The following is a 15,733-nucleotide window of genomic DNA, read 5'->3' on the forward strand; positions in this document are numbered from 1 at the left end:
AACTTGTGTTTTGTTATACACATAAAAGTTTCTTTTATGTACCTGATACAAGCATTTTTCCTCCTTTGTTTGCATATATATTAATGGTTAATACCAAGTTTAGTAAAATTCACAAGCCACATACACCTACCGGTCACTTTATTAGGCACATCTTGCTAGTATCGGGTTGGACCCACTTTTGCCTTCAGAACTGCTTTGATCCTTTGTGGCAGAGATTCAACAAGGTACTTGAAACATTCCTCTGAGAGTTTGGTCCATAGAGACATGATAGCATCACGCAGTTGCTGCAGATTTGTTGGCTGCACATCCATGATACGAATGTCCTGTTCCATCACATCCCAAAGGTGCCCTAATGGATTGAGATCTGGTGACTGTGGAGGCCATTTGAGTAGTGAACTCATGGTCATGTTCAAGAAACCAGTCTGAGATGATTTGCGCTTTATGACATGGCACGTTATCCTGCTGGAAGTAGCATCAGAAGATGGTACACTGATCATAAAGGGATGGACATGGTCAGCAACAATACTCAGGCTGTGGCATTGACATGATGCTCAACTGGTACTAATGGGCCCAGAGTGGGCCAGGAAGATATCCCTGAACCATTACACCACCACCACCAGCCTGAACCGCTGATACATGGCAGGATGGATCCATGCTTTCATGTTGTTGATGCCAAATTCTGACCCAACCATCCAAACGTCGCAACAGAAATCAAGACTCATCAGACCAGGCAACGTTTTTCCAATCTTCCGTTGTCCAATTTTGATGAGCTTGTGCGAATTGTAGCCTCGGTTTCCTGTTCCTAGCTGACAGGAGTGACCCGGTGTGGTCTTCTGCTGCTGTAGCCCATCCGCCTCAAGGTTCGACATGTTGTGCGTTCAGAGATGCTCTTCTGCATACCTCAGTTGTGGTTATTTGAGTTACTGTCGCCTTCTATCAGTTTGAACCAGTCTGGCCGTCCTCCTCTGACCTCTGGTATCAACAAGGCATTAGCGACCACAGAACTGCCGCTAACTGGAAATGTTTATCTTTTTCGGACCATTCTCTGTAAACCCTAGAGATAGTTGTGTGTGAAAATCCCAGTAGACCAGGAGTTTCTGAAATACTCAGACCAGCCCGTCTGGCACCAACAACCATGTTCAATATCACTTAAATCACCTTTCCTCCCCATTCTGATGCTGGTTTGAAATGCAGCAGATTGTCTTGAACATGTCTACATGCCTAAATACATTGAGTTGCTGCCATCTGATTGGCTGATTAGAAATTTGCATTAATGAGCATCTGGACAGGCGTACCTAATAAAGTGGCCAGTGAGTGTATATATGCATTTTAATCTTGCAACAGAGGGTTTTTTGGTGTGCATGGGTGTGTGTGCGTGTGTTTCCTTAACCAGCCCTCTTGACAGTCGACCATATTTTATTGGTCCCTCAAGAAAAAGAAAAAACAGGAAAAGAATAAAAAAAATTCTGCCAAAAAGGACTAAGATCAGCAAAAGTGGAACAAGAAAAAGTAGTTAAGAAAAGACAAGACATGGATCGGCGCAGTTTTGTGAGTGTGTGTTGTATTATAGTGTGTGTGAATGAATGTATAACGTGTTGTGTTTGAGAAAAAGGAGACATGGGACAACCAGGCATTTATAAATAAAGGAGGACAGATAAAAAGGGGGATGAGCATTTTTGATAATTTACTCTCGTACATTAAGTCTTTCCACTCTATAGCCTTTAACCAAAGATTCTAGAAACAGAAATTAGCGATAGAAAGATTGCTAATGGTACCAAATAAAAATTCTACCATTCTGGCACCCAACAACACAAGATGACATCTTAAAACTTTTATATAGCTTAGTAAACAGCAGTGTCTTCATAATTTTATTCACCATTCTTCTGTTTTCCCTCTCGCTAGTTGCGTTACATCATTGTGACATAGTCAGTGAAAGGGTCTATATATGAAGCAGATTCAAAACACCATTTAAGGGTTTCAACTTTATAGATGAAAAATAAAAGAAGCAAAAAAGGTTGCAGATGATGGTATTAAACTGTTTGGGCTACAAGCTGCAACTAGCCACTAGAAGTCACATCAAGAATTTGGGATTTTTGCTTTCAAACTGCATTGTTATACAGACTAACCCTTTTGGTTAGTGTATTGTTATTGTACTACATGTGCATTTGATTAGTTTGTGGTTACTGCATTTGGTTCACTTGACGCAGACCAAGACCTACACTTTTAGGCAAACCAGAGTTTCTTTGACCAACATCAGAGTTCGATTCACACCTCCCCAAACGAACCAAGTTTCTGAGCAACCAAACTCTGTTCCGTTTAAAGAGGACCAACCATGGCTGGTGTGGATGCACCCTGGGACTCCACGTCTCAGATATCTGATTGACCATTTTCATCATGATAAGCTTCACTGACACAAACTTGTTCACGTGCACAAGAAAGCCTTACATTTGTATTTAAAGAAAACTGTTACGCAACACTGTCACGAACTATGTGTTGCATCTAAAGACATATCTATATGTGTACTTATTGTGAGAAAATGCTGCCCATAACCATACAAAAAGGGACTGACAGGAAAACTTGACACCAGCAGACATTACGGACTGAGCCTTGTTACCTTGTCACATCTCATGAGGCCGAGGTACCGGAGGGACTTGCTGCTCTGAGCAATCTGTGTTGCTCCTTGGTCCGTGATGTCTTTACACCAGCCGGCATCCACAGTCTCTATGGTACTGCTGTACTGGCCTATGGCTATCAAAGCTGTGGAGAGAACACAGGCCGAGGGTGGGGAGGGAGGGGAGAGAGACCAGAAAAGGTGTTACTCTGACAATCTTTCTCATGCAAATATGGCAGCATCGACTTCCTCAGAGACAGACATAAATTTGAGATGAAACTGGGGGAACTCATCTGGCCAGCTGTGAAAATATGCGCACACACACACACATATGCACGCTAAGAAATCCTGTGTGTACCCATGCTTGTTCAGACAGCTTCAGGATTCATCTATCAGAACGCTGGCACAAGTCACACCACTGAAAGGCAATGACACCAAGCCAGAGTAAAGAGTTAATCTAGGCTAGTCTAGAATTTAACTTTGTGTGTGGGGGGGTTTACCATTGCCAGGACAGAAACAAACCATCAGTGCAAAGAGTATCTGTCAAAAACAAATATCTGCCAATGTATGAGCGTTTGTGTGGATGGAAAAATTCAGTCACTTCAATCTTAACGTACAGTAGCAACAAACTGGAAAAGGTGCTGTTGACAAACACAGTTGGACTAATTATTTTGGGATCTAGCTCCAATCCTTCTTGCATTTACATACAAACAGACAAACACACAACAATCTTCCTCATCAATCTTTGAGCCGTCAATCGTTGTGTAGATGGCGGAGACCTGTGGTCCACCAGTCGATTGATAGCGCTGTTGGTGATCGATTGGCAGACCTGGGCTTTGTTCTGCACTCTCGCAACCATCGCTAATGAGAAAGGGAAGGCAGGAGGATGAATGAAGGATGAGAGAGAGATGAAAGGAGGAGGGTAAAGCCTGAGGAAGCCTTTGACAGCACCTTCAAATAGCTACTTAGCCCTGATGTTGTTTTCTCATTCGCAGGAATCCATTTAACCTTTTTTTTTTCTTCTTTTTTTTTTAATAAACAAGCTTGATACATCTCTGTTTAAATAAGAATGGGGAAGAATTCTATTTAATTTCTCACTTTTATGACTGGCACACCACATATTAAAGTATTAAATAATATACAGTCAGCACATCACCCATGTTATTGCACACTAAATTGACTAGCAGCTCAAGACTTGTGAATATAAAAATTGCGTGAATATATATACAAATTAGTCCATGTTTTTGGTGCGGGAGCTTGTTCCCACAGGAGAAGGGAAATGGATAACCCTACATTCTTTTCTGCAAGCATTTCAACATCCTTCCTGCTGTGTAATGTAGATGGCTACACACACACAGATTGCAAACTTGCATACCGTGTGCAACATATGTCATTTATAGTTCTGACCACTTGAAGTGCACCACATGTGGTTCCTTTTGTGCACCATCGTGCCATGCATAATGGCACATTATGGCTAAACAGGCGGTGAGACAGCTTTGATGTTTCACTATGTTTCATGCAAAATGGCACCATGGGGAAAAAAGCTTCAGCAGGCCAGATGGGTGGAAAGAACATGGAGTAGCTATGGTGTTTTATGACTATTGGTGAAATAGTAACATGTGTCAAATCTTGAGACATTTATTTGTCTGTGCGCTTGAGTGTGTAGAAGGCTGGGAAGATGTGAGTGAAAGGGCTTGCATCCCATTCCCCTTATCAGATTCAATCACATGATCCAGAATTTGATTACCTGTGCTCAGGCCTTTCATCTGAAGTAAAGACACACATATCACTGCTGTTCAAACCCCCTTGCAGAGAGACTGAGGAGGTTTCTGAGGAAAAGGGAGATCAAATAAATAGGAGAGCTTCATAGTTGAACAAATCAAACACAGCCCTTTTCCCCTTCTCCTTTGCCAACTCGCTTATTTTCCTTCAACTTTCCTAGCAGAAACGAGACACAGCGGGATTATAGAAACAGACAGGTGCCTACATTGTGAATGTGAAGGAAGTGCATGTGAGTACATTTTTAATGCATCTCTTGTTGAGTGTACTGCACTCACAACAGCACAAACCAAGCCCTTAAAATGAATCACAAATGCTGGCGCTGACAGATCCCAGATTTTATAAAGAAATTAAATAGCCAGGTTAAAATAGCTGCAAGGAGAAAGAGACCAATAAACACACTAAATGTTGCTTTTTTTAAGCTCCTAAATTGGTAAACTGAATTAGCATATTTCATCTTGGATCTAAGAAAGAAAGTACTGCACTTTCTAGACTGGCTCAGGATGCTATGAACAAGTTTTTCATCTGGTTATAATTACGACCCAATACCACTGTGTGTTCTGCTGCTTCTGTTGATCTTCTAGCCAGAAATCAAATTCAGCTACTCTAAGCGCCGAATAGAAATCACTGGTTACTTTTACAAAAGAAGAGTTTTCAGTGAAACCTGTTGAGAACATTGAATCATAAAATTCCTTGCTAAAGGATGGCTGTAGCTCAGAGGGTTGCTGGTTCAATCCCTAACTTTCAAAGCTCAAATTTTGAAATATCGTCAGGTTAGATACTGAACCAAACACTTCCTATCAATGTCTTCCTGAAGTTATGGGGGAACTTAACACGCACTCAGCACCCACAGTGTCCCTAGCGGGAATTGAACCCAGGACCTTATAGCTGAGAGACGGCTGCACTTTTGGTATGTTTTATTGCATTTATTTTTTTAAAGAGAAACCCATGAAACACTACACTGAAGTTTAAAATGTTTCCAACTTCCGTGCATTTGTCATTTGATAGTCAGAAAAAAATGTGTGCATGTAGTGAATACAAGCAGGGTTCTTTCTGGGGTCTCTTGATAGAATAATTTACAAATTAAGTTTTAGCATTTATACAGTATATAATACCATGTTTTTACTTTAAAACAACTAGCATGACCATCATAATATATAAAAAATGTTGTTAGGCCCCATGCAGTTACTTCAATAGTAGTTTCAATAAACATTGTATTAAACATTACTTTATTAAAATCGTTTCTACAAGGTCATAATTATATTGGTTGAAATGTAATGGAAACAATAGCTAAAATTTAGGATTTTCAAAAATGTAAACTGCAAGAGAGACCATGAGGGCAGGAAACAGTGTTTCCTGTCTCATACTGATTTGCTGTCTGAGAAGCAGATGAAGCGGTATGCATGAGAAGTTAAGGTGAAAAAGAGGTGGAAGAGTCGGGTGGGGGGGGGGAGGATAAAATCCCATTCTGGCAGCAGGAGCTGTGACTGAGTGGTGCCTTCACAGTCACAGACGGTAATGAGGATACACTCGGCTGCCCTGCTTGAAAATGACTTGAGGATTTGTCTCTGTGAGCGTGAATGTGAGTGTGTGAGATGATGCACTCCCCTTTTTAGCGTGCAAGGAAGTAGAGAGAAAGACTGACCTTAAATCCTGGATATCATTCATTTTGGAGCATGGAATATTTAACTTGTCTTTTACCAAGTCTGTCACTGAGCGATGAGCTTTTATCAACATACAAGAAACAGGTGGAGCTTTTATTTAAAAACCATCTGTTTGTTTACCTAGAACTCCTCTGGGATTTGGACAAACTGCTTCTCTTGTCAATCAATCACCAAAGAACAAATCAATCAACAGATCAATATCAAAGGGGTCATAGATCATTTAGTGTCTTTGGGAATGGTATCCCTGTGTCAAAAAAGTGTCCTGTCAGTTCTCTATGACCTTTCTGAATTGTAGGATTTCACCCCAAGGCCCAACTCTCACCTTTTAATGACAAACCATAGTGACAAATGTCACCTAAAGGTGAACAACACAGTAAAAACGTAAATCTTTGGTGTGCCATTAACTCCTACTTAGTCTCCAGGAACAGATCCCATAGCCTATTACTTTTCTCTTTTTTTGCATCAGGCACAAATTGTTATCAGTATGAATAAATAACACCCTGAATGGCAGGTTTCTCCAAACACAAAGCTGGTTGGAGGCTGAGGTAAGCTCGGTACTGAGAGCAGGGTCAAGAACTGGTCAATCCAGTGATGACCGCAACTTGAGAAGCAACCTTCTTTAATCAGCTTATTCTCCCATCTCTGAACCTGGCACTAGAGTTTCAGAGGCTAAGCATCGTTTATAGCCTTATTAGCCATTCACTTATTACATTTTCCTAAATTATGGTGCTCCATTACTGCCATCTTATTGCTCTGAAGCCATCCCCATGACTGTGCAGTAATCCAGTACACCATTATTTTAGCCACTGATGAAGACAAGGCATGTTTGAAAGATGTGATGACACTCGGAAAGGGACTGCCATGATCCAACGCACTTATGCAGTGTGTGTACAAGGATGTGGCAATATACACAATAAGAAGATGTTAATTGTGTTTCATGTGTTCATGGAGAGCACATTGTTACTTCTATCAGGTCTTTGTGCGGACATCATAGCTCAGATTCTCTGCTTTTATTGCTGCAGTGTCTCGCATCAAAAGTAATTGTAAAAACGGACCAGAAAAGATTAATTGTTGAGTTTGAGAAATATCCCAAGTTATACAACTCAGAATCCCATCATTAAAGGGAAATACTGTCTTGTGAAGCGTCGCTCAGAAAATTGGTTCTTCAAATGGGAAAGTGAGTTTTAAGTAGTTTTGTATCTGAATAATATTTTTGGCTCTTCAAGTGGGAAAGTGAGTTTTAAGTAGTTTTGTATCTGAATAATAATTTTGATTAAAACATTTCCATGGTAATAGTTTTATTATAAAATTAAATTAATTTTAAAGCAATGATGTCACTTGGATATAATTCAGTTTGACATTCACTACACAGTTATACTAACGCCGTTCTGACATAAATGGTACCTGCACTCTTCATTTGGGGCAGGCCCGGGCTGGGGGCACAAGAACAGTGTGTTTGTTTCAAAGGTACATGATCTCCTACAGTATCGTTGTGTTCTTTATTAATTCCTTTTAAAGATATAATATCACTATACATTTTTCAAATTATTAATAAAACAAAAAGTTTTAAAAAGGCAACTGCAACAGTGAACTTAAGGTTAAAGTCGCCATGTCCCATGATTTCAGTCACTGACTGGCACTTAACGGATGTCATATGATGTGCTGTGCTGCCAGGGTTTTTCAGCGTCTAATAAACACCACATGGATATCACTTAATTTGTTTGATGCGTTCCCTGGGAAAATGTCGGCCTTACTGTCCAAACGATGATCAGATGAGCGTTATCCACAAAGAAAAAAGCCTGACTGGGGCTTAAACTAATTCACTGAACAACATGGCAAATAAAGCACTTGAAAGACATGCAGAGGAGGCGGCAAACAAGAGAAGGAAAGTTTGTTTGACTTTGGTAAGCTAGGAATAGATTAAAAGTTGTGGGAACTAGAGGGAACTTGAAAAGGGATGTTCACAATTGCTTCAATTTGATGGGGAAAAAAAGCCTACTGTACTGTGAACTTGAACATGAACTTGTGGCAAAAAAAACTAGCTTCCATCTTCCAAGACAGATAAATTTAACAGATCACTGGAGGAAAAAAAAAAGAGAAAATATAAACTAAAACAAATTGCAAAGATGAGAAAAATTAGAACAGCAGAAGTTCAACAATGCTCTTCCCCCTGACAATCTTGGTCCATTGCAATCACAGGCCAGGAAAACTGAAATCAACAGGCCTGATAGAGACACAGGAGAAAGGAGAAACACACTCAGTGCAACAAATTTGTGGGAAATGTATTATTTCTGTGCTTGGTTGAGGCAGCGTACGCTTTCTTTGTTTATATTAAGCAAGTGCTAACACTGTGCACTTCATATAATTTTATGGAATCGTTTGCATGTTTGTTTGAGAGAGAAAAAGAAGCAACCGGAAGACCCAAGGATATTTAAAGCAGCAAGACAGTAACTGAACAATTAAAAAGTCACTCGTGGTGCCTTGCATCTGAAAATAATACACAGGCAGACTGTTTCAGTTGTTGATTTGTGATAACCTTGCAGAGGGGATGTGACGTTTGAAGTGGAGAAGAAGATTGCAAAGGTAAGTGAGTGACAGAAAGAGCAAGTGAGAGAGATTGAGTGATGGGCAAGGACAGATAGAGTAAAGGGGCGATAAGGAGAGAGGGAGCAATCACAAAGGTGACCTACAACTACGTTCCCTTCACCAGTTCACGCACATGCACAGCAGGACGATGTGTCACTTCCCTTCACAGGTGGCCATTACTCATCAGAGCTCAAAAAAGTCAAACAATTACAGATGAACACTGCTTTTAATCTGAACAGAAGCAGAGGACGAAAAACTCAAAGGCTGCTAAAATAAGCTAAAACAACATCAAATCACATGTCACATAGTTTACACTCACTATATCACTCAAGTAACATGTCTTCATAATGCTTCTTTATCTTACCATCGTTAGATAAAAGCACATTTGGTTTGATTAAACAGGATTTTAGTGAACATATTTCTAGAATGAGTTAGAATATTGTTCAGGCATTTACTTATTACCATCATTTATCTCAAGGCTGAAGCTCAAAGTTTTGGCAACTCAGGGTCCAGATGTCTTTATCAATCTGCACCTCATTAAAAGTCACAATTACCATGAATAACTTCGGAAACATCACACGTTTAGTGAACATCAAAGAAAACGATTAGTTTTCCACTTGACTGTAAATGTCTTCATAATAGCTAAATGACAAAATGCTCCTTTTCCATCTATCTTACTTGAGCATTGCAAGAGTGGGAGAGAAGTGCACAGAATCACTGTCATGCAACAGACTCTCCCATCCAGCTGACTTGCACATGTTTTATTTCTAGAGTATCAACTGTGTTCTTTATGCCAAGTGCAATGCAACCTTTGTGACTAATAACTCCTTAATCAGACCAGCTACTCTACAAGTTTAAACATGTAGGAAGGTGGCATTTGCAAGATCAGATCAATTGTGTTTTACATAGACAAATCAAACCTTTAAGGCATTATGCAACATTGACAAAAGAACACTAATCTCAGGAATCATAAATTAAATTAATGTACAATCCAATTTCAAGCAAATGGCCATTATCATTCTTGTACCCTGACTGTTATTTCTATATAACTGTTATTGCTATATGAACGTTACATTAACATTAACATAAAAGTGACGTATGCGAGTGTCAAAAAGCCTCAGTGGTGCAGTGATATTGTGTAGACAGCTGTTCTTGTGATTTAGTTTTAAGGCGTTTCTGTGCCCCTGATGATCTCACCAGATTGTTTCTTGTGAAAATAGTTCAAGCTTTTCTAGTTCTGTTTTTTCTTTGTTTCTTTTTTTTTTTTAATTCAACAGTGATACATTTATTTGAGTCGAAAACTATTTTTCAGAACAAAGAGACAATTCATCAGTACGATAATTGCCTCAAAACTAAGATTAGATAAAACTGTTGCACTGCAAACAGGGGAGATTTCAAAATCCTGATTTAATTTAATGTTTTTTAAAGTTTTACCTCCACCATCCCATCACTACTTCTGATACATTAAGTGTATTTAAGTTTATGCTCAGTTTATAATGTGTCAAAAAAATTTTACAGATAAAAAATTAGGGATACATCAGGTGTAATGAATAAGTAATGAAGTCTATCCCTGGTCACAAAAAATGCAGCAAAAGTGTTCACTAAAACCAGTAGAACCAGTCCTATGTTAAGATAAAAGACCCCCTTCATTCTATATAAACATACTCACAAGACCTTTGTATTATAATTGTGCTCATTTACAGCTCTTCTACACTTCTCTTAAGACAACATAAAAAAAGAAAAGGCTAAAGTTTCAAATGGTTATCTGAATTTAAAAGGAGGCCATTAATGTCAATTTAAAATCCACCACACCTTTGCTCCCATTGACCTCTCTCCTGGCGATATTAAACCACTCTACCTTCTTTCTCATCTTTCCTGCTTGCTTACTCTGCCATTCGGTCTTCATTTTGGATAATGTACACTACAAAATTGGGGGTCATAAAGCTTAACAACTTCTTTTTAAATCAAGGATATGTGAGAGACATTAAGATAAAAATACAGTGGAGGAAAGGGGACAAAAATGGAGATAATGGGCATCCTACTCACTGAAGTGCATGTTCAATGTGTCTAACTGGAATTAACGTAGCGTAACAAAGTTATGGCTTTGTTATGGATTATGGTTAATCCTTGAACATAGGGAGCAGGTCTTAAAGGTAATTACACGCTACTATATGAAACAGAGGCCAGAAATGGGCCCCTCTTACGTCACGCCCATTAAGATCAAGAAGAAAACTGGCTGGTCTTACTTTCTGCTTACACAGAATTCAGGTTAACATACCCTAGCGATCTCTGCCAGTCTTCATATAGTTCAGTTTGACTGGAAGGTAAGAAAGTTGTGAATGAGTTCTCAGTACTTACTCAAATTTTGTAAAGAATATAAACAAATGTGTTGCTATCTGAAAGTTTCAAGTAGCCCGATTGATCAGACTCGCATCTAGAAAGATGTAGAAAAAGATCCATAGGCCCTCTCCATCCAAGGGAAGGCTAAAACGGTTGCTTATCAAACTGCCGTTGCAGGATTCAAACAGCAGCAAACAGCTGCACTTGTCATTGTGCAAAGCTCAACCAGATACTCAATCTACAAGGATAGACTGATTTGTTTGGTTCTCTAAGACTGTTGGGCATGGCTAATGAGCTCCAACGGATGGTAGCTAGATTTACCTGCAAAGTAAATTTAAATTTGCTAGCAGTACGGCTAGACTTCTAGGCCAGGGCCGTTTTCCTCAATTCCAAAGAACGCAAGTACAACTTTTATAAAGGAAGCTTGGTAGAAGGGAAAAGAAAAAAAAAACTCTGAAAACATCTGAGGAAATTTTGAAATACACGCTATCTTTATAACTTTACCAAATATATAAACTTATATTACCTATATTATCACATGAAAAAAAATCTTAAAACTGCATCCTGTCAGACAAAAATAAAGTTATAACTTTTACACCTCTCTGCTCTTCTTTTATTTTCCCTTGTTGATGCGAAATGCAATCTGGGATCCTTGGCCTTGGCTTCTGTTGTTGGTCAGATACATTCTTGCAATTGGAACATTACTTCGGCTGCAGATGATGTTTCATAAAAACAAGTACATACAAGAATGCATATTGACAAACGGCCCAGGTTTCACAATAACTACTAAATTAATTACTCTTAAAAAAACAAAATCCTCAAAAGCTAATCACCCACTTGGGATACAAATGTAATTGGTGACAGGATTAAGTAGAAAGGAAGATGGCAATAGCCACAGCGTTTCCTGTCTTTTATTTAAGGTGGTTGCTGTGGCCACAGTCTTACACTTTCCTCCTCAAAACAGCCATCTGACTCCGTCTGGATCACACAGTCAGCCTTCTAAGTGCCACCAAGTCTGTTTCCACGTCTTATCTCTAGCCTTCAGCAGGTCACTCTGTCTGTTTTGATCCCGGTGGGAATCATTAACCAGACACAGACTTCCACTGCCAATACCCCTGACAAAAACCGCCAAATTGTTACAATCACAAGTCCGTTCGCCTGTCTGTGTGGTTTTGTCTGTTTGTGAATTGGGGGTTTAATTACATCCTGAAAAGGCCTTGAAATAAATGAACCAGTGCCAATTAGTTGAGCAACAATTAGGCTAGTAGACCATTCATAGTCCGTATTCCCACCCAAGGAAAGGTCCGGTCATGCCAGTCTTTTCTTAATCCTAAAACCAATATCCACAGTTGTCTTTATACCATCACTGAAAGGAATCAATATTGTGTCAGTAAGGCTTCAATGAAAAAACCCAAATATGCCTGTAAGTATTTCAGCACACCTTTCAACTGATAATGACCACACAAATTTAACAATATATAGAATTTAACTTGGAATTTATAGAATTTAACTAACTGTGTTGCTGAAGTATTTCATTTATACGACTCAGTGCAGTATTTTTACCTTTTTATATTCAACATTGCTTTTATCCTATCTTAGTAGTTGTTCTGTGGAGGAATTTGGAACTGAATTTTGTCAGGGTTATGTATTATATCACTGCACTCAAATATTTGTGTTTTTTGTTTTTATTTGCTGTTGTTTGTTTTTCTTTTTCTCATTGTTCTTGACGTGTTTGTATTGTTACTGTGAAGCACTTTGAGCTGCGATTTTCGTATGAAAGGTGCTATAGAAATAAAGTTTATTATTATTATATTATTATTATACACGATGTATGAAGATATATCAACACTGTTTGGATGGCATGAAAAGTACGGCAATTTATTATTAATTGATTTTTGATCTATCTATTATTTATCTGTCATTGATTGTTAAAGTGAAAGTAGAAAGTCTCAACGAGGAACATAGACATTGAAAGAGTGCATTGTTTACACATACATCATACTACTGATTCATTATCCAATGTAAAACTGGACTCTAAAGTGTCCCTTTGAGAAAACAGTAAGCTTTGTTTACTAAATAATGAAAGATTTTCAGCTCTGTAAAGCTGCATAAACTGCAACTGTGAATAAACAATTGTTTCATAATCTATAAAAGCTATATTTTTGCTTTCATTTCCTTACCCAAATTGTTAATAAATACAGAACCCACAATAGGAGTAGGACCCAAAATAGAACTTTAAGAAACCCTTTTGGTTAATGGCACAGAACTAGATTTATGGCCCTCTATATAGCCACTCTGCGCTTGATTTGCTAAATTATTTCTGAATCATTTAACATTCTGAAGGTGCCTCACTGAGTTTGTTCAACAACAATTTGTGAGATCTACAAATAAGGCTGTGCAATATTGTTTTACAAAAGGGTCTTTAGTTTTACCAAAAAGCAGATCATAGGCAGCTTTTCAACCTAAAGGTCAAGCTGTTTTTTTAGTAGGGTCTGGTAAGCAAAGCCCTACATCAATATGTGCCCACTCTCCTCTGGACACACCACCTACAGTCGGGCACCGTAAGAGTCCAATGCTATATTACTGTTGTTTGTACATATACATCTAATGACAATATGGAGTGCCTACCCGTCTTGAAGTCTTGGGTGTGGGGCTGGTGTGTGCCAACCAATGCTTTTTTTGGGGACTTTAATGCTCATATGGACAACAACAATGAGACCTGTAGGGGTAGGAAGTGGGAGGAATGACATGGCCAATCTGAAACTGAGTGGTGGTGTCTTTTTGGGCCATCTGTGCTTGTCACACCTTGTCCATGACAAACACTGTATTTGAGCATGGAGGTCATCATAAATGCTCTTGGCACAAGAACACCCTTAAATTGATTAATGATTTTGAAATTGTGGCCGACATCTTCCAGTCGTACCCTTCGCTTTTTTTTTTTTCTTTGATTTGGTTCTATTTTCCTCACTGAGTAGAGACCTTCAAGGAACACCTGGGCAGTTTACAGCCTTGTATGAAGGAGATGAGATGACAATTAGCACCTCAAGAACTGAGCCATCACAACCAACACTCCTCATCAATAGTCACAGGCTGTACAGAGTGGAGTGGATGTATACAAGTAGTCAAAATGAGCTTTCCCAAAAGGGTGGGAAAGTGTTTTGGATATGCCCCACTGGGAATTGACCTTGGGGCAGACCTAAGAGTTGTTAGCGAGATCATATCTCCTGGCAGGATTGGGAATGGCCCAGTTTTCCCTGGAAGACTTAGGGGGATGTGGCTGGGGAAAGGGAGGTCTGGGGACTACACTAGTGCCCCTGCAGTCTGAGGGGTCTCCAGTACAGCAGGGACCTGGTGGTCCCAGGAAAACAGCAGAAAAAGAAAAAAAGAAATGTCAAATGTCTAAACACTGCATGTTAAAAGACATTAAATCAATTTCATATAAGAGAATATAAAATGACTGCTTTATTGGAGGGTGTAAATTAAAAGTTGTATATATATATATATGTAGAAAGCGATGGAAAAAAAGACAAATTCCATCTCCTTTAAAAGCTGCCGTTTCTGTCAACATGTCTTTTCTCCCATGATTGTTTTCTTTGTCACAAGCGTTCAATCTCTTTTATGCAAACTCGTAATAGATTGTGAGTCTGTATCTGCACTTAGTCGGGTCTCACCAAAAGCTCTTTAGCAAAGTTTAAAGCTTCTGTGATGTTTTCTGATCAATACCTGGATGTAATTCAAATCACACGTCAAGTGCCATTACTGTATACACGGCACACACTCAACCAAAGTGCTTGATGCACACACTTACATTTTCATGAGCTTAGACGGTGTTTTTGATCAATATCTGGCTATAGATCAAACATATTCTTATTTTTTTTTGGGGGGGGGGGTTATGGCTAACCTTTCCCTAGGCTCATTCTAGACGCACACAGAATAACTCACGTCTGACTTGAAACTGCTGCTTTGACGGCAACTATGAAATTGATAAGCGCACTTAAATGCAAAATGACAGTTTAAGAACCTTGTTTCCAGACCACGGCATAGTTAGGATGTCTCGTAAAAACATGAAGCACTTGTTTTCAAGGAATTAGTTGGAAACCGACAGACCACACACACACAAAAGTACAGTACTGTGTTCACAGAACAAACTTTCCAAATGTGCAAAAAACATCCATTTTACTGTCACTATCTACAAACGGAAAGTCTGGAATGCTGTGAACATTTTATCACAGTAAATACTGCAGATTTTATGTTTATCATACTGACTGTCAATCAGAAATTGACAGTTTACCTCAAATGTTTTTAGCCAACTATCCTGCAGTGAAAGACCTTTATATTCTATAATTAAACCATGTTGTCCAGCCCAGCACACAAAAAGGCCTCTTTATTATTGCTCACTTTATGGGATTCCACTGCTGTCTCTAACCATGGGCGGGTCACTGTACCCTGAGCCTCATTCTGCTTAAAGATCACGGACTCCAAATCCTGCAGACCCATTCAATATTGACCATCTAAGCCAACCTGCTCAGTCTTTTCCCATCATTTATTTGATTCCCTGTCGTCTTGCTTGGCTCATCTCAGCCTGGGTTGACTTCTCATAGTCTTCTTCACTTCCTGTCACCCCTCCATTTCTGGACTTGGACAATTTTCTTCCCTTTGATGTTTGCTTTACTCTGATCCTTAATACTACCCCTCTCCCCATTTCTCCACCCCGCCCTGATCCTTTCTAAGGGATGTTCCTGTGTTCGGGGTC

The 15,733-nt window shown here is 39.2% G+C and overlaps 1 protein-coding gene across 1 annotated transcript in view; it reads right to left on the minus strand.

Moving 5' to 3' along the window:
- Positions 1 to 15,733, minus strand: part of fbxl17 (F-box and leucine-rich repeat protein 17) — a 246,110-nt gene that overhangs the window by 20,676 nt on the left and 209,701 nt on the right. The window contains exon 10 of the mRNA XM_061730041.1: positions 2,615 to 2,757. Coding sequence (XP_061586025.1) covers positions 2,615 to 2,757 — 143 coding nt within the window. The remainder of the gene's footprint in view (positions 1 to 2,614; positions 2,758 to 15,733) is intronic.

Source organism: Cololabis saira, chromosome 9, assembly GCF_033807715.1.
Source record: "Cololabis saira isolate AMF1-May2022 chromosome 9, fColSai1.1, whole genome shotgun sequence".
NCBI classification, from domain to species: Eukaryota; Metazoa; Chordata; class Actinopteri; order Beloniformes; family Belonidae; genus Cololabis; species Cololabis saira.